Source organism: Natator depressus, chromosome 9, assembly GCF_965152275.1.
Source record: "Natator depressus isolate rNatDep1 chromosome 9, rNatDep2.hap1, whole genome shotgun sequence".
Classification (NCBI taxonomy): domain Eukaryota; kingdom Metazoa; phylum Chordata; order Testudines; family Cheloniidae; genus Natator; species Natator depressus.
In genome coordinates, this window is record NC_134242.1 from 21,473,269 (window position 1) to 21,500,646 (window position 27,378).

The 27,378-nt window shown below is 40.4% G+C and overlaps 3 protein-coding genes across 14 annotated transcripts in view; 2 read left to right on the top strand and 1 right to left on the bottom strand.

The window, feature by feature from the left end:
- PPM1L (protein phosphatase, Mg2+/Mn2+ dependent 1L) overlaps positions 1-3,554 on the top strand; it is a 185,789-nt gene extending 182,235 nt beyond the window's left edge. The window contains exon 5 of the mRNA XM_074963638.1: positions 385-3,554. Coding sequence (XP_074819739.1) covers positions 385-731 — 347 coding nt within the window. The 3' untranslated portion in view covers positions 732-3,554. The remainder of the gene's footprint in view (positions 1-384) is intronic.
- Positions 3,555-7,699: 4,145 nt separating this feature from the next.
- Positions 7,700-20,380, bottom strand: B3GALNT1 (beta-1,3-N-acetylgalactosaminyltransferase 1 (Globoside blood group)). 12 transcript variants are annotated; one of them, XM_074963648.1, is made up of 7 exons: positions 20,301-20,321; positions 18,030-18,121; positions 17,730-17,864; positions 16,756-16,896; positions 16,077-16,357; positions 14,756-14,855; positions 7,700-12,838 (listed from the first exon to the last, which is right to left on the bottom strand). In XM_074963648.1, exon 7 carries the CDS (start codon positions 12,742-12,744, stop codon positions 11,782-11,784), a length of 963 nt encoding a protein of 320 aa, XP_074819749.1. In that variant the 5' UTR covers positions 12,745-12,838; positions 14,756-14,855; positions 16,077-16,357; positions 16,756-16,896; positions 17,730-17,864; positions 18,030-18,121; positions 20,301-20,321; the 3' UTR covers positions 7,700-11,781. The 12 variants fall into 12 exon arrangements, with proteins under 12 accessions (XP_074819749.1, XP_074819746.1, XP_074819747.1 ...); XM_074963645.1 differs by lacking the exon at positions 18,030-18,121 and having other exon boundaries at positions 20,301-20,380; XM_074963646.1 differs by lacking the exon at positions 18,030-18,121 and having other exon boundaries at positions 17,730-17,867; positions 20,301-20,363.
- A 4,130-nt stretch (positions 20,381-24,510) lies between these two features.
- Positions 24,511-25,225, top strand: ARL14 (ARF like GTPase 14). Its single transcript, XM_074962933.1, has one exon. It carries the CDS (start codon positions 24,511-24,513, stop codon positions 25,096-25,098), a length of 588 nt encoding a protein of 195 aa, XP_074819034.1. The 3' UTR covers positions 25,099-25,225.
- The last annotated feature ends 2,153 nt before the right edge of the window (positions 25,226-27,378 follow it).

The window sequence follows — 27,378 nt, forward strand, 5'->3', positions numbered from 1 at the left end:
CAGAATCTAGAGATTCACTTTGTGTATTGTCTGAGCACTGACACAAGGCTCACTGGAAGGTAAACTGCTCAAAATAAGGGAGACCTCTCTGTTCACACCAGTTTGTCAGACTCATTTGAGGAGTAAAAAACACAAAGTTGTGCTTTGTTTTGAAAGGAGGGCCATCCGTGATGTTATGTTTCAGCTATTTCAATAGCACTGGCTTCCATGTAGACCCAATCCAACTCTTCACTGCATTGTCTTGATGTTTATCTTACTTCAGGCATCTTCTGTTTTTTTAGATATGTAATGTTTTTCATCGGGTTTTTTTTTTCACAGATTTTACAGTGAATCTGGCAGTAAGTCATAGAAATGCAATTTAATAGAGTTTGTGTTTCATTGCAGGTGGCTTCATCAGCTTTAATGGCTCCTGGCGTGTTCAGGGGATTCTGGCCATGTCCCGCTCACTAGGAGATTATCCACTGAAAAATCTGAATGTTGTTATCCCTGACCCAGATATTCTGACCTTTGATCTGAACAAACTACAGCCGGAGTTCATGATCTTAGCATCTGATGGCCTGTGGGATGCTTTCAGCAATGAAGAGGCTGTTCGATTCATCAAAGAACGCCTGGATGAACCACATTTTGGTGCAAAGAGTATAGTTCTGCAGTCATTTTACAGAGGATGTCCTGATAACATAACAGTTATGGTGGTGAAGTTCAGGAATAGCAGCAAAACAGAAGAACAGTGAATTTATAACAGCTCTCTCCCTCTTCTCTAGTGAACTTAAAACAAACTCTTGTATTTTAATGTGGTAGAAAGTTCTAGTAATTATCATTAGGATTGTATGTAAAAGAAATGGGAAAGATCCCTGTGATCTGTTCTTTGCTGAACAAAAAGAACAACACGGCAAGTATGTTTTGGATAGTTATAATAATTAAGTTCCCCACATTGTCCTGCCTCACGTGACCTGCCCTCCTTTGAAATGGAAGGGTCAGGTCATATTCTAGTTAATTTCTAAGGTTTAAAATTCCTGCCTAAGGCTTTTTCAAATACTGATGATTTCTTAATTTTCCTTTCTAATAGCTGAAGCTGCATTCAGTTTGGAACTGAAGGGGCAAGGCAGTCATAAGCGAGCGATAGGAATGACACTGCTTTTCACTCGTATATGTAACTAATCTCACAACTGTACTCTTCAGTGCTTCGCATCCTTGTTTATCTAATCTGCAGTGATAGATTGAAAAAGATTTGTAATTATTGGTCTGTGCTTTACATGAAGAAAAAAGAGAAGCTAAAAATGCTAGCCTCTGCCAGTCCACAATTGGCCACCCTCTTCATAATTTTATAATGAAATATGCCCTTTATACTATATGATTAAGTAAATAATTGAGTTCCGTGTATCCATGTGATTATCCAGTCTGTGTATGATTTTCATTACACTTTCCCTATGCCATACTGTATTCAAATCAACTGATAAACTCCCTCACCAAATTCTGAGGTTTGATGCCTTCAGTCACCAAGAAACTAGTTCTGTCATTGTTGAAGAATGCTTAGCATTGATTCAGTTCACACTTGCTTCTGCTTTTTAGCAAAAAATTTTCATAGACAAGTAGAGAAAAAAATACAAGATGCTTTCAAGCAAGGCAGAGCTTTTTATGATGTTCTGGGGAGTTTCAGTAACACTGAAACTTAATTCAAAATATTTGTCAAGGAAAAAAACCCTAAAACAACGCTTATGGCACTTAGTGTTCAACGCTGTACACCACCATTGCCATGTAAATTATTGGGAATATGCTTTAGTGCTGAAATAGTCTCATAACTGTAACCGAGAAACTTTTAAGTTCTGATTTTCAACAATAATTGTATTTGGAATCGGTGAATAATGTAAATTTTATTATAGACAGCAACCTTCCAAATCTGGTATAGATCTGGAAATCGCTTTATCATATAGTGATCTGGAAACAGAACAGTAACAGAGAATTAGATAGTGTCTTAGCAGAAACCTTGGATTCTTTTTGTGAATAATAGGTCAGACATACTAATGAAAACCGGAAAATCTAAAACAGAAAGGTGTGGGCACAGGCTTCTTACCTCATTTTGAGACCTTCATGGAATTGATTCTTTAAGTGAAAGATTTAATTAAAAGATCCAACTGCTGTACTAAGGGAAAAAATCAAGTTTAGTGGATTTTTAATTGTAGCTTTGCAATCAAACTGAAGTCGTAAGAGGAAATATTAATGATCTCACTTCAGTTAAATTGCACTGATCTCATTTCTAAAGCTCTTCCAGGTTAGAGTGCTCTGAAATGATGTGAATGTTGTGCAGAGGTTTCATGATAGTCCTTTTAAGTGTGAAACCTTGTACAATGCTATAGCAGGAGTTCTCAAAGTGGGCTCCAAGGAGCATTTGCTGGTCACATGGTGAAGCCTTTGCCTTCCCCTTTCCAGCTGCTTCGAGAGGCAGACAGGCCCGTCCTTGCAGGAAAGAACCCAAAGGGTTGTGGAAACAGCTTCTTAGGGAAAAAGAGAGAGGCTGAGAGGTTTACTCCACTAAGGTACTGCTACAAATGTAGAGGAGGAACCTGTAGAAATGAGCAGGGAATACAGCCCTGGAGCTATCTCAATCGAGTACTTCAGCAGAAAGCTGAATTACTTCAGCCTGTAGCTACAATCTTGCTGTAATGAATCTATCAATCAGTTAAGTCTTCCATACATACACAGGTGGGGAGCTGGAACTAGAATGATGGTCCTTCAGCTACCAGAAAACCCCACTCTGTATGCCTCTACCACATGAGCTAAAGGAAATTTCTCAAAGCAGGTACTAAGATTAGGCCCTGTACCCTCCCTGTAGCTCAGCCAATAGATCACAGAAGGGAACTCCAGAGCTCTACAGGAGTGCTGGTAGAGTCACTTCACCTCCTATGGAGCAACTAGACCTGTATCAGGAGCCCAGGAAAAAGGATTTGACTGTGTTGTTAACTGTAGATTTACAAATTCAGATACCATAGTTGACACAGGTAAGGTGTCAAGGTGGTGACTGGGAAGGCAGGTAGGTGATCCATGAGATACTGTTGCCTTAGCAGTGAGCCACAGTCTAGAGCCTCGCACAGGACTATTCTTTAATCCTGCTCCCACTATTATGGCAGCAGGATCTATGTGATCTCAGTCCTGCTGCAAGGCTGGGCTCTACCACAGTGTAGAAGCATTTGAGAAACTCAGTACAGGAGCACAGAGTAGCTTTGTGGGTGGCACTGACCTATGTATTTATTCCAGGATTAAGACTCAGAACTTACTCTTGCCTGATAACTAAACAAAGCTATTTCAGCCTCTGTTCAATGTTCACATTTGTGAAAGCATTAGTTATTTTTCTACCTTTTCTTGAATTTTCCTTTTATTTTTTTCCTTGATGGTTAACTCCTTTGCTATGCCTGGTGTATGAAACCTGTAGCTTTAGTAGTCTGCCATAGCACTGTCAATAACTCCCTTCCTTTGCCAAAGAAATTCACTTCCACCATCTGTGTTTGATGTGACTGGTGGATTTTACTCTTAATCTAAAAAAAAACGGGGGGGGGGGGAGACTCACTTTAGGGTTAAAGAAAGTGGTATACGAAGAGGGAAGGGACTGTGCAAATTTGCCCTCACAAACTGTCAATGCATCTACCTTAAAAACCTACTTTCCTAGGGCTTTCCCTGTAAACCCTGCCAGTCATGTTGAAGTCTCTATCGATTATGTGAGGTGGACAGCTACCCACAAGGGACAAGACTAAGAAGATCTACATCTCCCTTATAAAAGTCTTTAACGTTCAGGTGGTTGGGACGCTCACCTGGGATGTGGGAAACCAAGGGTCGAGGCCCTGGCTCTACATCAGAGTGGGGATTTGAAAACAGGCCTCCTGTATCTCAGCTGCATGCCCAAACCACTGATGTACTGTGTATTCTTGTGAGGGATGGGCACACATTGCTTTTCCCCTCCTCCCCCCCACCCCAAAAATGTCCTGATCTGTTTGCCCCCAGCTGTCTTGAAGGGGGTTAGGTGTGCTCGGAGCATACCTATCGAAACAGGCCCCACAGGCAAGAGAGGCAGGGAATGCCTCGCTTGCAGCGAGCAGCTTGGTGGTATCATTACCTTAGGTGCTTTTGCACAGGCCCCGCAGCAGAAACTTAGGCACCTAGGGAGCTTAGGTGGGTACCGGGTTAGGGAGCATCTGAGCTGGGGTTTTGAGGATTTCAGTGGCACCTAAGTGTTGGACTTAAGCATCTAAAGGGGCAGTTAGGCACCTAAGTCCCTTTGTGGATCTAGCCTAAAGTGGCTGTATCCATGTCCAAATACCTGGTCCCTTGAGTCTGTATGTCCAGATGTGAAAGGCCACTATACTAAACTGGTGCCTATGTCCAACATATGTATTGTTCATTATTAAATATTGTAAACTTGTAGTTATACCTCACTTTTTTTTTTAAATGTTGCTCTTATTGGCAATGGTATTCTAAACTGGTGGTTTTCCAGAGCCAAATTAACTGGGTACACTTTTATACATATTCTTATAGCAGACCCTTGCAGTTTTATTGTGTTGTGTTATACAAGTGCTGTACTGTGAACTCTTTGCAAGGACTGTGCTTTACTAATTAAAGACCTATAATCTATCCTCATATTCTGGCTGTCAGCGAAGTCCAGTTGTACATAATACACTGCCTTTCTGTGTGATCATCTCTCCCTCTAGTGTCTTGCCCAAGGAAGTATAGTAGCCTACTGACTGAAAGTTAATAGAGTAGAACCTCAGTTACGAACACCAGAGTTACGAACTGACTGGTCAACCACACACCTCATTTGGAATCACAGTCAGGCAGCAGCAGAGACGCCCTCCCCCCCAAAAAGGCAAACACAGTAAAGTACTGTGTTAAACATAAACTACTGAAAAAAAAAAAAAAGGAACATTTGAAAAAAAAGATTTGACAAGGTCTGGAAACTTTCTGTGCTTGTTTCGTTTAAATTAGGGTGGTTAAAAGCAGCATTTTTCTTCTGCATAGTAAAGTTTCAAAGCTGTACTAAGTCAATGTTCAGTTGTAAACTTTTGAAAGAACTGTAACGTTTTCTTCAGCGTTACAACCGACCTCCATTCCCGAGGTGGTCATAACTCTGAGGTGCTACTGTAGTAGCTCCTTTAGCACAAGCAAAAGATGCATGTTCTTTAAGGATGAAATTTACCCCAGTGCAGAGGTCCTGTGTAAGGTATACGCATGCCCACTGCACAGGAGTGAACTTTATACTAGTGCTGAAGGTCCCAGATTCAGTCTCCATTGATGATTGTGGTGTCTGAACATACGCACCCATGGTTTATTACATATACAGATCCAAGAGCAGAATTTAGCCACCAAAAAGTTTGAGGACCTGTTTGGTATTTAGAGCCATGTCATCAACTTGCCCTGCATTCCTTGCCAAGATCTCTCCAAACATGGTTGTCTTACCTTATATCAGTGAATGCATTTGAAGCAACTTAACTGTTTGTTGCAGGCATCCAAAAGTTTGGTGACAGTATAGCTTGTTCAGGCCACTGTGGCCAAACATGTAGGTTCTGAAATTCACAGATCATCTCCAGGTTGGCAGCATCAGCTGTTTTATTTTTTGTCTTTTTTTTCTGTAACATTTAGTATTAAGCACAGAAATGGAAGTGTCTGGTCAGTGAAATGGTCCAGAAGATGATTTTTAAAAATAAAGGGCTTGGGTAGTGATCTTACTCCCATTGAAGTCAGTGGAAGATTTGTCATTGATTTAAGTGAAAGGATCAACAGTAAAATCACTATTAGATTGTTTATGCAGTGACATTTGTTTTATGGTAACCTACGTGTGGTGGGTAAAGCGTTTAGTGTTCACTCTGTATAACAGCTATCTGATGGTGCTTTTACTTTATTAAAGTCAGAAGAAATTCTTTGCTTTAGAGCAGTTAGGCCAGATTGAAGTAACAATATATTTGCTAAATAAATTCTAACTCTGTATTTTGAAAATATAAACAAATTTTCAAGAAACCAGCTACCTTTTAACAGACAAGATGTCACTGTACTAAACAGTAGGAAGATATTGGTGATACATGAGTGTTTATTTCACATGGATAGGGGGAAAAAATCAGCATTTTTCTTTAAAAAAAAAAAAAAAAAAACCTCCTCAGCCTTCCATTTTCTAAAATAGGTTTTAGGCCTTAATCTTGAAGGTTGTTCTGCAGCAGTCTACCAGTCCAGAGTAACATCTAGGATCAGGACCTTAAAAAAGTAGTTTTGGAAAATGGAAGGTTCAGGTTTTTTATTAAAGCAACAGGCAATTAATGTTACTAGTAGCTTGAGGTTTAGTAGACATGTAATATAGCTGCTAATCTTTAATGGTGGTTAAGTTTGTAATTATCTTTCCAAATCTAAAGACTGGAACCTCATGGGACATTTACATTCTAAATTCAGTATACTTTTGTATATTGAATTACTAGGTTTGTTTATATAGCACTGAAGGACTTGGTTTTTCTGTGATATACAAAAATTTCATTGAGCAGGACCCCTGAACATGGAGTATATATAGAATCAGCTATTACATGAGTATCTTAGGTACAGTAAAATGTACAAGGTCAGAGCAACCGAAGCTTATCAAACTATAAATATGATTGTGAACACCACATTAGAGGCCTTCTGGAAGAAAAAGGTTTGAATCCTACTTTTAGAAGAGGCTAGTTTCTTGTATCTTCCTGGGGTCAAAAGGGGAAAAAGTCCATATTCCTTGAGCCACAGAGGGAAAGGGGGACAGTATTTCCCTGCATTTACAAGTCCTAGGTTCCAACAGCTCTAGCCCTTGAACCTTTGGAGGTGCATTAGTTTATAGGGAACCAGCTGCTCAGAAATCCAGTTCAGTATGTATTCTATACCGGTAATTCATAATAAATCACTAAGCAGTTATGGTTACATTCTTTATCAATCTAAATGCAGAATCTATGCAGCCATAACACATTGGTTTCAGTTAGTGGTCAAATATTGGTCCCAGAACAGACAATCATGTCTGTCTGAGTAGAGTCTAAGTACAATACAACTTTTTAAAGACTATCACACAGGGAACATCCCTTTAGAGCGTTAGTGTTCAAAAGCCAAATGTCTGAAGTAGTTTTTGTTCTATATTGAATCAATTCAACTCTCCTTGCTACACTACTCAGATTATACGGGTGAGAGATGTGAAATATGGGTAGTTTACTAAGGCTGGTTTTACCAATAAGACCTAGTTCTCGGCTAGTTTCAGGACCATTCCCTTTTTAATTTATTATAATGAAACTTTTGGGATCCCTATGACTCCACTACTGTAGTGGATTGAGGAGCAGAGGCTGGGGGTGTGCAGCAGCATACTTTAGAAGTAATAATACAAAGACAAGTATTGCAGTTAGAAATTGCAGAACCATGGCTGGCTCTGTTATATGGAAGAGTGCTCAGGAAAAATGCTTACACTTTATGATTTGGCTGTTTGGGTTGTTAAAAACCTATCAGATCAGTGCAGTATTTTCTTACCTTTTTGTGCATTATAAGAGCAGAGCCTGAGGTATGTATGACAGTAACTGAACCACACTGTCTAAACAAGTAGTGTTTACTGTGCTAAATCATCATAGCCAAGATTCTCTTTATGCTTTACAAAGTTTGCAGTTGCTTTTCATTCAAAACCAAAAGCACTTAGTTTGTATTTTTATTTCAGAAATCTAAGCTGTGAGAGAGAGGTTTTCACTATAGCTTTAAGGAACACTGCAGACAAAGCATTACAAGGAGTCCTGGGTAAGGCAGCAAATTACATTTTCCTCATTTTACATAGTGAGTCAGCATGTATGTACTACTGACACCTTAAATGAACTTTTAAAAGTCTAGCTATTAAGAATCAGTCAGATTAATGAAGATTGCAGAAAGTAATGTAGTAAGTAACTACAGTCACAGGGCTAGAAATAGTGAGGTTTTAGCTATGAAGTTAAAAACACAACAATTATGCTCAGTTGGGTTTAATTTATTCTACTTGATATATTCAATACATTGCAGCATTTGCTTGTTTTAAGGATGCAAAATAAAGCCCCATAGTTGAAGGTGAGACAAACCATAATAGCACAGGTTATATTCTCCGAGATTAGAAAATTACTTTATCAGGCATCTACAGAAAAACAATCTAAAACCACATGCGCCTGTTAGGGATTATAATCCCTTTTTGATTATCAGAGGCCCAACATGTATTTATAAACTAGTTTACAGTTTTCATATTTTAGAAAACATAGACCCCCCTACACAAGGAAATAAGATAAAAGCCATATATCCTTGCCTTGTGGAAAGTGTGTGTTTCCCTTCCATCACAGATTACTACTAGTATACAAACATGGTTTTTCAACCTTTGAAGTGTAATTTTTTTTTAAATAGCATCAAGTAGATCACTTTAACAAGCAGCATTCAGAGGAACACATTTCAAATCCCTCCCAAATCATATATTCTACTTCAAGAATAGGAAAAGGCTACAATTTTCCTATAAGGATCCAAAATGTCATTCAGCCTCAATCCCCTTGACATCAGTGGGAATTTTGTCTAAGGAGTGCAGCATTGAGTCCCATGTTTGCAGCGTCTGGGTCTTATAATTTAAGTAACATATCTGATATAGACAGAAGATTAGGAATTCAGTATTCACATCCTATTTAGTTTACCCTCCATCAGTTTCTAGTTCAAGTTTGTGTCGTACATTATGTACACTGTGAATTCAGACTCCAAGGATAATTAAATTCAGTTTAAATTACTCAAACTTTTAAAAACGAACTATACCAAGATAAATGAAACAGGTGATTTACAGAAAATTGTATTCAATCTACTGTACATTTTCTTTTTAGTACTGTACAAATGGCAGACACAAAAACAATGCCAAAACTGGGTACAAGGAAAGAATATATGCAGTCTGTGGTCTTCATTAAAATGGTTCATCCTGCAATGCACCTAGTCACAGTTTAAGTATTTACTATTTGTATTTGAAGGTACGCAATCAGTGAATCCCAGTAAAATGTCTAAACACTTAAATCTGCAAACTCTACTGGAAGAATATACAGGTGATAGATACAGGGGTAATTTTACATTGTGAATGCTATTTTCAATACACTAGAATAAAACTCTAAATACTAAACACTGTTTGACGCATTTTTGTGCACACCATCTCTGTGAGAATATGTATGGTCCTGAAGGATGTTTGACCTGCTTCATCTGCGTCATTTGTAAGGCCAATAAGTTCATAAACAGGGTCATAAGAAATCTTAGAAATGAAGTGTAAACTTCAGCCTATCAGAAGAAGTTAAGGGGACAGAGTTGTTTGTAGCCTACATTAAAATTGACTGATGGTGTAAATTCATACGATTATTTTAAATTCCCCTCTTATAATCAGGTTTGTTTTTAAAAATAGCCAACATTTCCGTTTAAGTAACATGGCAAGCAGTATTACACATTTTATGCTTCTAGTAATAAATACGTTCAAATCTGTTTAGAAATGGGAGAAGCAAGAAAAATGTTTAAGTTACAAAGAGGCTGTTTCAAATTAAATCATCAGTTTTGTCACTAAGTTACAATTTCAGGTTGAATAAACTGAGTATAAATCTACATTTCTGAAGGCAAAAGCCCTGCAATCGCTGATCAGTGAACCTTGTCAGGCACAAAAGTATCTTGCTTGGAGAAAGTTACTTACTTTTCTATTATTGTCATACTTATTTTTGCAGCTGCAGCCATCTGCCTTGCATCAGCTTTGTGAAGACTGAAGTCTTTTGTGATTCCACCTAAAGTATTCTTTTAAAAAGCAATATTAACCACTGTCCAACTATACTGAATATCAGCATTCATGGGGCAAACACTCACTATTAAATAAACGTTCGTGTCATGGTAGGTTTAAAATAATAAGCTGTTTTTGTAGGTGAGAATTTTTCAATGTATGCCCACTCATTGGACACGATGATATATACACCCACCCAACTATAAAAACTCATATGAAATCATAAGTGGATCCCAGAAGTTTAGTTGTTGCAGTTTTGCAATAATTTCTAGTTCTAAAATTAGAATAGCACTTCCTCTCCACCATATTTAAAGAAGACATTACCTATCTTTAGAATTTCATTAAACTATACAAGCTAGTTTAAAAAAATAAAGCACACAACCTTGAATTGAATCACAGTGAGCACCCTTCTAGAACAAAGTTCAAAATATTGGGGTCTATAGTTTTGGTGGTGAACACAATTTTCTCCCCTAAGACTAAGATTCCACTTTAGTATTTAAGTTAACTTTGTATAACCATACATGATATCTTACAGGTTATCAAAATTCAACACTGATCATAGTGCACATTAAAAAATATTGATGAAACCTCATTCTTGGTACTAGCAGTGGAGTTATTTTATACCTATTCTACATTTGTCTCTAAGAGACAATTTAAAAGACAAATTAAATGTAAATATCATATCATTAGCTATAGTATGAGTAGAAGTAAAGTGGCAGTGCTCTGTCATTCTAGATGTACAGGATGTCACTGTTGTATCTTTGGTATGTGATAGATTTTAGATGTGTCAAGAATAATAAATGTGTTAATGCACTTGCAGATTCTGTATTGTCTACCAGAAGCATAAACTACTGGAAACATGGCCTTGCTGATATGACTAAGACAATAAAATACCTGTCTTTACATAAAAAATATCATTTGTTTTCTTGTGTTAAGATTCCTGTTAGAAAAAAGTCTAGAAATATTTCCAAATTTTTATTTTAAACTCTGAACCAAACAGTTCATTTTGCAAATGAAAGTTGATCTCAGCATTTGAAAGCCATTTCAACTGACAAGTTTCACAGCAAATCTCATTGCTTATTTTCCCTGCCTGGATTCTGGTAGGTGTGGAGATGAGCCTATTAGTGCATAAATTTTGCTGTCCTATATTGCAGAGTAACTTGAAAGTAAGTTTATTTGAACTAAGTTAACACTGCTGTAGATCTGGCCCTCTATCTTAATATACTGAGAACACTGTTACCACTAAAATAATGCAGCTTTCTGAAGCCATTAAGGCAATTCTATAAAATATATATATAGGCACCTAAAAAAGCAGCCAGATTTTCTGAAGTGCTGAGTATCTAGAAATTCTGCTGACTTCAGTGAAAAACATAGGAGCCTAAAATTAAACAGCTAATTTTGAAAATCTTGGCACAATATTTCTAAAGGAATCATTGGGGTTGACTAAGCAAGCAACTTTGAGCAGCATGCAGTGCAGAGGAGGAGTTCATGTGTTGATGGGGGCCCAGGATGAGACATTCCCTAGAGTAGGCGGGGTATCCATCTGAAGGAAAACAGATAGCACTTTGCCCCAGGATCTAGGTTTCTGGGACAGTTCTTTGAGAAAAAAGGGGTGCTGCTGCTGCGGTTCCATAAGACAACAGATTCCTGGGGAGGTGGCAGGAAACTCAGGCAGGATGACCCCATACTTGCAGCAGACTGTTCAGAAATGAACTAGAGGGGTGGAGTGAGCAGAGTACTGTTACCATATAATCTAAATAATTCTGGAATAAAAAAGGTGCAACGAAGTCTCATTCTCAATTTAAAAGCACCATATTGAAAACCCTCTAGAGATATTCTGCTGTTTTAATTGTGTCTTGTAATCAGGGTGGTCCCATAAGCCTGAGTGATCCTTTCTAAAACCCCATTTCCTTGTTCTACAAAACTCAATTTACACACTTTCTACAGTGCAATTCAAACCAAGAGGCCAGGACAAAACAGTCAGCTTTTGACAGACCTATATTAACATGGGATCATTAGCAAATGAGTGAAGTGTCTGTCAATAAATCCTGCCAAAATCGCATCATTTCACTTGAAGTGATACCATGTACTGCAATCAAGTGTCTATATTTACAGATGTTAAAGTTAATTTTGTATAAAAAGAAGAGTTGTGTATCTTCTAGAATATGGATGTTCACATTTAGCATATTTAAGCAAATTCCAACATAAACATCTTCAAATTTAATAGGTTTGATATGGCTCATCATTTCATAAATCTTCAGAGCCAGTTTTCCATCAAGTATATATCCCATTCCACTACAGTATGGAGGATATACCTTAAATGGATATTCATCATAAGAAATATATGTTTTTCTGTAAAACCCTCTGTAGGAAAAGTTATCAATTAGAGGGTAACCAGTAAAAAAACTGTCTGAAGAATTTATATTTTGAAGAAACATTACTAAGTTGCCAGGGTTGATGAAAACATCAGAATCCGTCTTCATAATGTATTTAGTATTTGAACAAAACTCAGACACCCATCTGAATGCCATGATTGTTTTCAAGGTAAGATTGTTATAAGTATCCATAAAATCTTGGCGAATTATGTCACCATACAGAATGCTTTCATCTTCTATCGATAATGCATCTAAGCTGTCTTCTCTTTCAGCTCCTTGCCCTAATAAGAACAGTACTAGAATCTGACGGTCCCCCCAGGATTTTTTAGAACCCCATGTCACTCTAATGGCCTGCCTTGCCTCTATATCCATAGGTTGTGAAGACACCAAGATGACCAGAAATGGATTTGTATCTTTGCATTTCAAACGCTCCCGCAGTGTGAAGAGGAAGTTCTGCTTGTAAACTGGCTCATATTCATAGAAATACATCCAGTTTGTATGCTCTATCACAGTATGCGAAGGAAGTATCATGTACCATGTCATTATTATGACAGAAAGCATAGAGAGTGCCAAAAAACTCCATTTTAAGTATTGCATAGACATATTCACCAGAAGCAGCTACAAGACAGATGTGTGTAGCAGAACTTCAAGAGGCTTACAAAGTCCTGGATCACAAATTTTGAGAGCCAGCTTCTTGCTGAAAGAAATGCAGATGGAAAAGGTTAGTGCATTAAGAATGCAACTGTACTCATTTTATCATCTGCCTAAAATTGTAACTACAAAACATAGTTTGATATCATGAGGTCAGAAAAGGAAAACTACACTGGCCCTGCTAAACACTGTTCTTTAGCCACCACTTATATCTTGAACACCACATACTGATTATGAATCAAGTTTGCTTGTAACTAGAGAAGTGGTGACTGATCTTATTCATGGCTTTCTCCGTGGGAGTCCCATCTACTAAAAGGACCAAGTATAGAGCACTCTTAATTCCAGAGACAGTTGAGGGCTCTCAGCACATCAGCCCAGTGTTTTAGACTCATTTAAAGCTTGATGCTGGAGGGATGGTGGCACACAAAAACAGACGACTAAAGTGTTTTTTTTAAATACTGCTCAAAACCCATAATAGTTAGCAATTTCTTTTGATGGAAAGAAGGTAAATAATTTTATTACATTTGTAGTTTGAGATTTTTATGTAAGCAGGAAGTGACCAGGAGGATATAAACAAAAAAACAAGACAAAAACAAATGCAGACAAATATGCTGTCTCATCCCAACACAGCCGCATCTCCTCATTAACTGCATGCTCTTGGCTGAATATGCTAATGAAGAGTCAACCTCTATGCAAGCAAACTGAACAAATATTAGAATTACAAACCTACATCCATAAGTATTTCAGTGACACACACCAAGCTCTTTATAATATGCTCAACACACAAAGAAATGGCTATTTCCTACAAAACAACTATATAATAAAAAAACAATTTGTTTAGTTATGCACATGTTGAACTAGCCAACTACATAAAGGGACAATCTACCCAATCCTGCCAGAGAGCTTTGTCATTGACTTAAATGGGAGCAAGACTGATCCACTGTACAGTAGATCAGGTTCAAACCTTAAGGTTTCTGCCAGAAAACTTTGCAAGCTTATCATGTAAATACATACACCTCTACAATGACTTTTAGGATAGTCTGGTTAAGCCAGAATATCCTAATAACTGCATGCAATATTATGAGGCTTCAACACATACAAAACTGTGTCACTGCAATTTAGCATGTGCTTCTATGTGCATTATTTGGTACTTGCATAATGAGTATTTTTGAAAGAAATTCTAAGAGTTATGGAAACATACTTTGAATCTCCAGTTTTGCAAATTAGAAATTGTCTACGTACACTTTGCTTTCACATTATGGCAGTCTAACTTTCCAATTAAAAATTACTTTGGTATAATGATATGTTTCAGAGCACTAGAGAGAGAGAATGTTTACCTGGCAACTGTATCACTGATGAAGTGAGCTGTAGCTCACGAAAGCTTATGCTCAAATAAATTGGTTAGTCTTTAAGATGCCACAAGTACTCCTTTTCTTTTTGCGAATACAGACTAACACAGCTGTTACTCTGAAACTGCTGTTTGTATTATTCCTCCATCCTCTTATTCATCTACTACACAAGAAAAGTTTCTGTGAACATTTCTCTTCTGATGGTGCCCTGGAGCTGATGTCAAAGTATGTTGCTGTTAGACTTCACTGTCTAAGAGATTTAAGATCTTTTACTTCATTATGAAAGAGGAAAATATTGAATTCCACTGCAGACCTAAAACCAAAAAAACCCTACAACTTCCGCCCTTCCTCCCCTCCCCCCCCCCCCCAAAAAAAAACAAAACACCACAACCCCGCAGATGAAATTAATCAAATACAGCAGGGGAATGCAGCTGATAGCACTAAGAATCCTGATCTCCTTACTCAAAACTCCAATGAAGTCAATGAGATTTTTCACCAAACAAGGAAAACAGGAATTAGCCCAAGAAGCAGAACAAACTGAGGAAGTTATGATGAAAAAGGGAGCTACCAAAGTCATTTTTATGCTGTTAAGTTTATTTACAAGATGGCCTTACTCCTGGGCCTCAGAAGACAGCAGCAGACCTCTGAGGGGATGTCATATCCCAACTAGCAATTCCTCCTCATATGGACAGGAAGAGCCAAGCATGTTTTATCCTGAAAGGAAAGACTAGTCAGTCAGTAAACAAAGTAAAGCTTACTCCCTAACATCACAAACTATCAAGCAGCATGTGACTCAAGCCATCATCAGAGCAATATACTGCCATGCACAGCAAAGCCATTCAACAGAAACTACATACAAATCCCATTCCAGAATGCAGCGAGAATAGAATCAGTAGTCAATAGGAGTCTTGCCATCAACTATAATGGGAGCAGGACTAACCCTATCCATTGTTTCTACTGATTGGTTGCTTTACAGATAATGTAAGAATTGACAGGTGACAACTGAGGAAGATAGCAGCACAGAGAGTAAAAGATATGAGCTAGCAATCTTAAATTTATACATGCGCACACAACCTAGCTGATCCATTCTCTCACAGTAGTCTCCCAAAATTGACATGGGATTGCACACAATATAATCATTAACATAATGAGTGCTGATAGTTATGCTACAGCAGTGGCAGTGTTAACAAAGCCTGATGTGCAAAAATCCCTACTCCAATATGATTAGAAATGGTATCCTTGGAAAGCACTTAAAAAAAAGATGAAATATGCCCATCTGCACCATACAAGAGATTACGTATTCCCAAATAAACAAGTTCTGTGTTCAGTTTTGAGCTATTGCTAATAAGCAGGGATCCTAGAAATCTGTTTGCCAAAAAAAACATGAAATTTGTTTTTACAGAGTCTCTTTAGTTTTTACATTTTGTAAAAAGATAAAAACATACACAGTGAAACCCTGATTTATCCAGTCTAACTGAGACCAGGGCCAAATCAGATAATCAAAAATTCTGATAATCAGAAGAATGGGCAAACAGCTTTCTATCCCTTATTTTAAGATGAGAAGCTTGGGCAGTCAGCCTCGGGCAGCTGGTGGTTCAGTTAATACAATGAGTTAGGTAATAGAGGCTCAGATAAACATTGTGTTCAACTGATTTCTGTAAATATTGTGGCTAGGGAAACTAAAGTTCAGTGTTTCACTTTAATTGCAGAAAGACACAGATATGTATAGATTTTATCAGAGCATGGGGGGGGGGCGGTGTTTTCCACAGAAAACTGGGATTCCTGCTAATAAGTAATGGTATGGCATTACCAAACTAATTACCAAGATTCACTACATCATGGGAAGTTCAGTCACTCTTCCTATTTACAGCAAGATCTTATCCAGTCTTCTCTTATATGGACATTACAGTTCATGTGGTATTTCTCCTTACCCACCTCATAAAGTGTGCTATATGCCGGATGTTCCCTTTCACTTCAGAGGCAACTGCTTTTCACTGACACTCAATGTGTATCATTTAATATAGTTATAAGAAATGTAAAACCATATTTTAGAAGGAGAACCTGGTTTATTCCCCTATCTAAAAGGGACTGTGTGTAGGCAATCACAGTTGGATGTCAATGACTGTCAGGGTTCTCCTCCATGTGATAAAACCACTGCCTTGATCCAACCCTGGATCCAGATTCAGGATGCTGAAAATGCATGTAGCCTTCTCCTCCTAAAAAAATGAAAACAGGGGCTTCAGGATAGGATTGATATATTGAGTATTATGTGATCATGACACCAATTTGGACCCTCACCTTAAACTGGCACAACAGTACTGGCAACTCCAAGCGTTCAAAAATCATGAGATTTTTAAAAAATTACGTTTACAGTACTATTTGTTTGCCTTCTAGTTTTGGGGCCTTTTCGAGCTTTTGTTCACAAGTACAAGGGCTAGAAATTTTTTTTTAAATGACAGCTGAGATTCTCATGTAATCACATGACCCTAGATACTTTAAAAAAAATACCAAATATCACAAGCTTGTTTAAGTCACAACAGTGAGCTAGACTGTGGATCCCTACTAGCTCATCCAAGAAACATATGTGGAACATAGAAAACATCCCCAAACCTACCATTGTGATGTTAATTCCAGATTACTCTCACCACCGTCAGATGGGGAGGAGAAGACAGTGTTCATGGCCTAGCATGGGAGTGATCTTCCGCTGCTTTTGGTAACGATGTGATGGAGGATGAAGAGGCCCCAACTCCAACCTCTGAAAAAGGGAAAAAAACTCCTAAGGGAATAGAAATGCAAAAGTAAGAGCATCTACACAAACACATTCACTTGTTTCCTCTTCACACCCTATCCTGGCTTAAATACACCCCATCCAGAAGCCTCAAGTGTTATCAACCCTGCAATCAAGTCTACACAGCCCTCTGAGACTCCTCCTCTCCTTCCCTCTTCAGAGAGGAACGAAGGAACAACATGGAACAGGTTTGCTTCAGGAGAAAGAAGGAGCTGCAACAGAGCTACTGGTCTCTCTATATATTAGCAACCTGAAAACTACCTTGTGTTCAACCACGCAACTTTCAATGGCATACCAGCATGGAAACACATCATCCACTCTGAAATTTAACCCCTCCAATGCTCGAGAGCACACAACCCCTATACCAAAGCTAAGGGCCAGCAACACAAGAGCAGAGTCAGAAACTGCTACATGTAGCAAAAGCTGACACAAGGCAAAATTTACTATCTTCACCTCTCTCGTTCCCCTGGGCCAGAAGCAGCAAATTATAATAGGAGAGTTGTCCTTGTCAGAATTTGCTGCTCCTCACTTTGCCCCATCCTTGTGATGTCAGTTTTGAATAAAATTTGACTTAATGCTGCCCCATGGAGCTAGCAATAGCGACTGGCAATGGTTCAGTAACAGTGCTGCCATAATAAGCAGGCATGAGGAACGACAGAGACTGGGCCATTGTTTGCGCGTGTTCTACAGATTCAAATTCTGGCACTTATCTGCATGCACTCCAGCTGCCATTAACTTTGTTAGATTTAACTTTATAGAATTACAGAGATGTGTCTGTGATATGAGAGATGCATATGTACCTTGAGGGATCAAATATGTCTCATTTCAGCACTGAGTTCTACATGCTTTGTCAGTCTGGGATAGTTTGTGTGCAGCAAGCTCAGTGTCCAAGTGTGGGTAGCTCCTGTTTGTTTAGCTGAACCTAAGCCCAAGTTCTGCTGTAGCAAAGAGAAAGAGTTAGACTTCATTATATAATGCTCATGTGCTGCGTTCCCAAAGTATGCTGCAGCATCTCTAAGGATAAAGGATAACAATGTGTGTTATTCGGGCATTACTGAAAGGGAGGAAAGTTATGGTCACATTGCAAGGGTGCCACATACCTTAACTTTGTACTTCCTGTTTTTTAGAGGTTTAAGTTTAGCTACTCTCTGCACTCTGGAAAGGCATGAAGCAGCACTGGGCAACCTTCATTCTGCATTAACAAAGTTTTTAGGCAGTTAATTTCCTTGGGCTTGGGGGTTTTTTTTTGGTTTTTCTTTTTAACTATATAATTTCTCAGCATCTCAATAACCCATCTCTCCCTCTCCACTGCCTCTGGCTAGTTGGCAATAATTACAACCACAGTCACCAAAGACAATGTTGCATGTTAATCCCTTTACTACCCAACACCATCTCCCCAGGTCAGGGGCCTCCTGTCTCTGCCTGTTCAGCAGGTTGGTCTTACCTGCTCCCCATGCCAGAGCAGACATCAGCAGAGGTCCTGCAAGTTAAGAAGCTGGGGAGAGGATGAAGGAACAGTGCAGGAACTAACATGGAGTCAGGCCTATTTTTTAGAAGGAAAATAAATATGGAGGGCATGTCTGGACCCCTCCTATGCACCCCATACTTCTCTGCACAACTCTGACCTCCCTCTCTTCCTTTAGCAGCAGCATAAGGAAGGGTGAGTCTGGAGCACCTTCCCCACTGCAGGAGGCAGCATGATTTAACCTTAACGGTTTTTTTCCCCTCACATTTTTTACCTGTAATATGAAGTTGCTCTAAGACAATTATTCACTGGAAACATTGTCTTATTTATATGGTCAAATATATAGGAAATATATAAACATTTTCATCTGTAATGCGAAGCAATTTTGGCAAAGGGAGGATACGTTACTATAATTTGAAATCATTGGTTGACAGCTTGTTCATCTCAAAGTATTCGTTATTTAGCTTAATTTTTCCACACTAACATTTTGTTATGGTGCAGTTATACTGTTGCAGTTCCAATAAAATATTAATCTGGTCTAATCACTCAGTTAGTAGGCCTATTTTTGGACCTATGTTTCATACACAACCGTAGACACATCAATGAAAACCCCTAGTAAAGATACGCTGCAGTAGTGTAATCTTGATCTGCTGCAGTTCACAGCGTGCCTGTTTTTAAAGGTCATGATTACCTACAGTGCATTACAAAGACACAAGAACTTTGCAATGTTGCTGCTACATTGGCATAGGTAAATCATTTGAACAGGAAAAAGAAGTGGAACTAGAGTTATGACATTGTGATACAGTGCATAACTTAGTTACAGGTAAACAATGACATGCATCTGAATAGAGTGAATCAAAAGAAGGGATGGTGTGCTAAGGGCAATTAGTAATAAAATACCATTTTAAAACCAAGTAATTAAAATAAATGGTAAGATGCAACACTTACAGTGGGTAACAGGAAATGGAGTCCCATGTAGGCTCACCGTATGGTAGCTAAGCCAAAGCTGGCACTGCTGTCAGGCTCCCTACAGACACAGTATGCCTGCGGAGGCATTCTCCTCACACAAACCCAGGCAGAGTTGTGACCAGTTTTAGGGTGGTGGACGTTATCAGGGAACCAACTTTTTTTGGCCACTCAGTACCTTATTTCAGGCTGCAACACGTCGGCATAGGGCTACACTGCACTTCTAAGGCCACAACCCTGGGGCAGGGGTGCTAAGGCAGCACAGCCAGCCAGGAGCACCTGCCCCTCTGGCAACCACTGCAGGTGGCTCACCTCATCCACGGGAACGTCAAACCACTCTGCAGGGCTCCCCTCCCTGCCACCCCATCTCCCCCTTTGTTACCCCAGCTCCCGCCCCTCTGCTCCCTCCTTCCACCCAGGGCCGGCTCTACAGTTTTTGCAGCCCCAAGCAGCGAAAAAAACTGCCGCCGCGGACGGCAAAAGGAAGAAGCTGCCGGCCCTGCTTCCACCCTCGGGGCAAGCTACACCCATCTCCCTCCCTCCTTCTCTCCCCTGAGCCCCCCCATAGCAGCAGCCGTTCCGAGGGCCAGTAAGGGGAGGCTGAAGCAGACGTTACTGAACATGCGCACTAACCCTTCCAGGGAATAACGGTCCTAACACCACAATAATCGGAGTGGCGGCGCAACCCTCCCCAACGCTCACAAATCCCAAGCCGCACGTCCCGCCAGCCGCCTCTCGCGCTCAAGGGCGGGTGAGCCCCCAGCTAGCCCCGCCGGCCGCCACCCGCGCTCAAGGGCGGTGAGCCCCCAGCTACCCCCCCGCCAGCCGCCTCCCGCGCTCAAGGGCGGGTGAGCCCCCAGCTACCCCCCGCCAGCGGACCAGCCCTCATCCCCCTCCTAAGAAGCTAACCCCTTCCGCTACTGACATGCCTAGACCCTACCTTCGGGCCGCTCACAGACCTCACCCCCGCGCATGGTCAGTGGGTGAACCCCACCACTTCCGGGAGGCCCCGCCCGCCGTGGTGGGAGGAGCCCCGGAGCGCCCGCCCCAGCGGCCCCGGGCCGAGTCGCTGGTCCCCCCGTCCCCGGCCGGCCTGTATGGTTAGGCGGCAGCGACATGGGGAATTTGAGAATCTCAGTGGCACTTAAGCGTGGGACGTAGATGCCTAATTGCCCCGTTAGACGCCTGTGTTCCAGTGTGGACCTGCCCCATAGGGCTTACTCGCCTGCCTCGCTCCATTGACTTTAATTCCAGCCTCCAGGTGTGACTTAATACACCTATCCCATTGACTTCACATTGACTCCTCATGTTAGTCAGCACTCCTGAGACTGATAAGTGTTTGAAGGCTTAGTCCCAAAGTTAGAGTACTAACATACTAAAATGTGTTGCTGTCTTGAAGAAAAACATTGCATCCCATTATCAAAATCCCACATCTCACTGCTAAAAGATAATAGAGAGATCTGAACAAAGGCCCGGATCCAAACATTGAGTCACTTGGATTCACAGCTGAATCACAATTTTGCAACTGGCTCCTATCTCTGTACAGCGCTATCTGTTTAATGGGCTTAACGAAATTTCTGAATACAAACACCCTCAAATTATGGGGAACTTTGGCTCAGAGCCAAACCGCATCTTGGACTCTGTAGCTAAAAGGACAACATCAAGGTACTTGTCATCTTTTAATAAATGTTGCTTATAGCTAAAGGCAATTAAGTAGACCCAAAAAGCCGTAAGTGGCTTAGGAACTATGGGCTAGATTCACAAAAGGCCCTAGATCAGTGGTGGGCAACCTGCGGCCCGTCAGGGTAATCCGCTGGTGGGCCGCGAAACAGTTTGTTTACATTGACTGTCCCTCAGGCACGGCCGCCCGCAGCTCCCAGTAGCCGCGGTTTGCTGTTCCCGGCCAATGGGAGCTGTGGGCGGCCGTGCCTCAGGGACGGTCAATGTAAACAAACTGTCTCGTGGCCCACCAGCGGACTACCTTGATGGGCCGCAGGTTGCCCACCGCTGCCTTAGATGCTTAAATCCCAGCATCAGATGCCACTGGTATTTAGAAACCCTGTAGGTACCTCCATTTCTGCCTCTGAACATACATACTGCAGAATCATTCTAGATGCCTAAGTTCCAATGCAATGGACAACCAGGGGAAGATAGGCACTCCTTCGCCTAACTTGGCTTTGGGGCCCAATATACTAAGCAGCCTTGGCACTTGCTTATGGGATTGGGCCCGGCACGCAAGCTCACCCACACAGCTGTGATGGAGAGGATGCCCATAACTTTAGGGTACTCACCCTTGTTCAAGTTTCCCCTCCATCTGAGTGGGAAAAGCGATTTGAACAGAGATCTGCCATCTCTTAGGGGAGTGACCTAACTATTGTGCTATGGGATAGTTTGATGTGTTGAAGCTGTTCCACTGTGGATAAATAATTAAAGTGTCATTGGAGTAGGGAAACCACCTCCTGAATCTCCCACATAGTGGCTAAGTGCTCTGACTGCCAGGCTATAGAGTCATTCTCTTTCACTGTCCCAATGATTCTAAAGTTGGGTGTGGCTATGCTTAGCATTGCCATGCCTACATTTCTGTCTCACTGTGCTTTAGTGAATTCTCCTCTGCTTACTAGATGTTTTCTGTGAAGGCCCCTTCACTTTAAATTCACTGCCCACCTTCAAAGCTTCGCTAATCTCTCACTCTAGGTTATGAAGAGGGATGAGCATTATGACAGCAGTTACTGGTGGAAGAGGGAGCAATTTCTTTCAATCTTTATTTTGGCTGCCTGTTGACAGTTAGGGGTCTGGCACAATTACTGGAGTAAGGATGATAATAAAAGGAGCTGTAATAACAAGTGTAGTTAAAATTATGTCTAGAGCAATGGATAGTTAATGAATCAAAATAAATTAAATCATATGTAATATTTTAAGACTATCACCTTGAGTGGCTCTATAATTTCAAAGAAATTATGAGGAAAAACTAGGACTTGCTTTGTCTATTAGGACCTGAGAATCAAACTTTTATTTATTTGAAAGCAGTAAGACACTACAAAATTGTATAATTCTAAATGGAAACATAGGCCTGATCCTCTGAGGTGTTGACACCTTCTGAAAGGTAGTGGGAACCCTAACACCTACAACAGAGTTCATAACTGAGGGTGCTCAGCACATTACAAGATCAGGCTCAGAGTTATCTGAAAAGGGTGTAGCCCAAGCTTTGGAATTTTCTATGTAAATAATAATTAGCCTTGGGCCAAGGAGGTGGTGTTTGGCTTGAACATAGGCTGCTGGTCAACATGCAGCTATCCCCTGGCTAGGATTTGGGTTTACATTTGACAGCACCAAAATCTCATAAACTGTTCTGGAGAGATTTCTGTCACCTTGGCCTGCATCTGAACCAGATTTGGAAAATAGGCTCCGTCCAGTTTTGAGATTGCAGTTGAGTCCCAATTCCACTAATAATGAAAACACTGAACATTTGTAAAAGAAAGCTAGAGATTATGTATTATATGTTATTTAGGTGGAGATAAATGGTAACCCTAACTACTAATACTTCTGGGTGTTCTATATAGTTTAAATTATTGTGATATTTAAAAGAGCACCAGGGAAGATCACTGAAGTCAATCAGAATTATACCAGGCTTGATCCCTATGTAGATCCACAGAAAGTTCTGGAAAACTATGAGTGTCATACTGTTTAGAAACAATTAGTCTCTCTTGATTTCCCTTCTCTCCCCTCCCCCCACCTTGTTCCATTGCCTAGCATATTGGTGCAAACACAAAATCTTTATTTGCTGTAACATCACAACTTGTTGCTGTGGGTGTGATTATACAGAAACAAACAGAAGATTATGATTTCAGGAAAATTTGCATCTTATCAAGGGCTATATCATAAAATATGTATGCTGGCTCTGAGAGGCAGAGCACCTTTATAAACAATTAGACACAAACATAACAAATTTGGTGTTTGTGACTGTAACTTCCTCAGCAACCAACGCTGATGTCACAATCAAAGATGATGCCTTCAGGTAATGAATAAGCAGGAGGAGCACATTACTCTGAACTAAAAATATGTTTCTTTAGGCTATTATGGTTTGAATTGGTCCACATAGCCTGATAAATTATATTAGAAACGAATTTAGTTGAAACAGTGTGTAAAATGGCTGACACACATCCATACTGATTTTAAAGGCCAGTGCAGTTAGGGCCTGAAAATCCTCTGTAAAGTGCTTTCCTTGTAATAACTGTTAATAATATCATGGATAATAACACTTTATGACTTTTCTTTTGAGTTGCCAAGCACTATGGCTCTTATTAACATTAGTGAGAGTTGTGAGTGCTGAGCACTGTTGAAAATCAACCCATAAACATTCAATGTGCCACACAAACATTAACTAGTTAATCAATGTATTTGTTCTATTTATAACCCTCATTGTCTGTGATTATCACTCATTGTGTTCTGTCTTATTCTAGGCCCTGGAACAACTCACATAAGGAGGGTTTGCATTCTCAGACCAGGATCTTTATCAGCTTGTACTTTTGTAATGATCAAAAATCCATACAACACTCCCACCCTCCCATGAGGTAAGTAAGTAAGAATTATTATCCATGTTTCACAGAAAGGGAAGTTGAGGAAGAGTGGTTAAGTGATTTTTCTCATGGCCACACAGTGAATCAGGATTAGAACTCCAAAATTGGTGATTTCCAAGCACATGCCCTGTGTGTTGTTACAAATCCACTGCCTGCTCAGTGTCTAGAGCACTGTTATATGTGTTTATACTCTCTTATAATGTATAAATAGCCCATACACCACAAGAGCAGGCTTTTTATGTAAGTATGGCATTGCCACTGTTCAGCATGTTCAGAAATACTGTAACCTTTGGGCTTCATGACTAATTGGTATACTCTCGTGTCTGCTCCACCCAAAGGCTAGGCAGTGAACATTATACCTTCATAAAATACTGTTTGCCTATTATCAAGTTGATAAGGACTCTATATAAATACACAAAGGCTTATTGTTCATAGCACAAAGCCTCTTCTTCTACTTCCTCTTCTTTTACTCTTTTTGCTTCATCTCATGGAGAAAGAAGGGCTTTCTGACAAAAATCACCCTGATAGAAGAAATAACATCTTTAAGACATAATACAGATAATTACAGCAAGAATGGGTCTGCTGAGTTCCAAACACTGCAAAGTCAAACCAGCTAAGATATTAATGCTGGGACTCGATTCAGCTGGGAAATCTACACTATTGTACAAGTTAAAGTTTAATGATGTTTTCCTAACACTCCCAACAATCGGTTTTAACGTGGAAATGATTGAAACAGGGCAAAATATTGCTATAACAATCTGGGATGTTGGAGGGCAACATAAAATGAGGACATTTTGGTGCAATTACTTTGAAAATGCCGATGGCCTAGTGTACGTTGTGGACAGCACTGATAAGCAACGTCTGGAAGATTCAAAGAAAGAATTTGAACTCATCTTAAAGAATGAATTTGTAAAGAATGTGCCTGTTGTTTTGCTAGCTAACAAGCAGGATCTTCCTGGAGCTTTGAACGCTGAGGAAATAACCAGGAAATTCAACATGCAGAAACATTGCAGTGATCGAAATTGGTATGTACAGCCTTGTTGTGCCATCACTGGGGAAGGTCTGCCAGAAGCATTCCAAAGAATAACAGCATTTGCAAAAAACTGGAAAAAATCCAGAGAAGAAGCTTTTACAATTTTCAAGCAAGATGAAAAGTTGTAAGAGTCTTCATTATGCCATCTGGGGAAAGCTCTCATGGAGAGTTAATTATGGGAATTAAATCTGCATATTGGAAGATTTGACTCTGCAGGACTTTTAAAAGACTATTATATAGCAAAATGTAGTCAGAGCAAGCTAAATTACTATGTTGTTACATTTGCATACTCTTTCAGAGCTACTGTTTAACAGCATTTTAATTAAATGACATATTTGTAGCCTAAGTCCAGATATTTGGCTATGTTAAACTGCATGATGTAATACTAAAAAGGTGCATTTAAACATTTTAAATGTTCTACAGTCATTTTATTTATGCTTGTTTAATTACACAAAATGTACAAGAGCTGTGATAATTGGGTCATTGAGCAAGCAAAGGAAAAGTAAAAAAAAAAAAAAATTTCATATTACATAACATACTGTATTTGTAAGTGCTTTGTGAATGTTTATTATGCAGGCATATATAAATTATTACACAAGAAAGTAATTTTGATAGCTAATTTATTTTTAACTGTTATATCATTTTACCAATACTTAAAAGATAAAGGCTTTCTCCTTTCAATTATATACAAGAGAAACTGCGTACTTGGAACAGAAGCATTCACATTACTGCTTTCTCAGGAACCAGTCCTGTTCACAATGATTTCAATTAGAGAAGGATCAGACCCTCAAAACCCATAGAATGATCAGACCAAGCTGATTCTGTCTTTTGTGGGGTTTGTGTGTATTTTATATCATTTTCAATCATGATTAGGGCTGGTGTTTTCCAGATATTGCCAATATTGCTGTGTTTTTTCCCGAAATTACTTTTCATTTCCAGAATTGCCAATTCCAGAGGCAAAGCATGGGGAGGGGGCATGCGGGTCACATGCCCCCTCCAGATTTCTGCCAGGGTTTATATCTGCTGACTACTCCCCAGGGCACAGGTTGGGGGCTGGCTTTTGTATGAGACTCACCACCAACTTCTCCCCTCCTCATACAGGCCTGGGCTCAGCAATACCACCGTGGAGCTTCCTTCTCCTGGACAGGCAAGGCACTTGGGCTCCCTTGTCATGCTGCACAATGGACAGCGCTTGCACCTTTTCTCAGCAGCGTCCACAGCTCCTCTCCCCTGCTCACCTGCCCTGCACACAGCTGGTTCCTGGCCCCTCTCCCAACACACAGCTGGCTCCTGCCCCCTCCCTCCAGCACACAGCTGGTCCAGTTCTAGCCCTCAGTGCCCAGCATCTGTCCCCCACCTTGCCTGCACAGCAGGCTCCTGCCCCCTCCTCCCTGCACATAGCTGGTTCCAGGCTCCCAGTGACCAGCTCCTCATCTCCACCTTCCCTAATCTCTGCACACAGCTGGCTCCTGCCCTTCCTCCCAGTACACAACTGGCTGTAGGCACCTAGCTCACATCTCCACTCCTGCACACATCTAGACTTTGCCCGAGCTGCCTGCAGGCTCAGTGCTGTTCCCCCACAGCTAGAGCCTCCTCCTGACCCTCCTGCACCCAGCGGGCTCTAAGCTTTTATTGCCAGTGCCTACAGCTCCTACCCCCACTTTCTCCCATAACATAGCTGGTGCTGCGCTCTCCATGTTGCACAACAGTCACTCCCCGCCTGCCTATTCCAGAAAGCAACTCAGGTGCAGCTGCTGTCTCCCTTCTTCACTTTTCTCCCTCAGCACTGGCTTCTTATCTGCCCAGAACTCTCCATGACACCAGCTGCAGCAGTCTTTCCCTTGGGTCCTAAAGCCTGACAAGTTGCTTGCTGCCAATAAGGGAATTTCCAAGCTTGCAGTCCCAGTCAGCTGTAAACCTCAGGAGTAACTCTCTTCTAGAACAGTCGCCATCTGCTATTACGTAGTATCATAAAACATGTCATCAAAAGTAGCTCTAGAAATCAAAACTCCTTTATCTCTTAGGTACCTGTGCTGAACCCCGCTGCATGCCACCAGAACCTTTAAATTTTGCCCTCCTCCCCCACTATCAAGCGTTATGTGTTGCCTCTACCCAATTCCTTTCAAATTTCCACCTTCTGCTTCAGCCATTTGAAGCCGTTTACTACCTATGCATTAAATTGTTAAGCCTGGGGATAGAGTTAAAGAATTCGGCAAAGATGTTCTCCATGTGGATGGAAGGAAGTTATTTTGTACAATTTTCAGCAAATTTCTTGACTCTGTTAAAAAGGACCACATAGTCAACCCCATGAAAGGTCGACATCATGTTGCAGCAATGGAAGAAAGAAAATGAAGGGCAGAGAGCAGTGATGTGACAGTAGCAAAGCAATAGCTCATAATTACTGGTGT

Excerpts from the sequence above, each read along its gene's own strand:
- ARL14 (XM_074962933.1), top strand. The coding sequence starts at position 24,511 with ATGGGTCTGCTGAGTTCCAAACACTGCAAAGTCAAACCAGCTAAGATA.
- B3GALNT1 (XM_074963645.1), bottom strand. The coding sequence starts at position 12,744 with ATGTCTATGCAATACTTAAAATGGAGTTTTTTGGCACTCTCTATGCTT.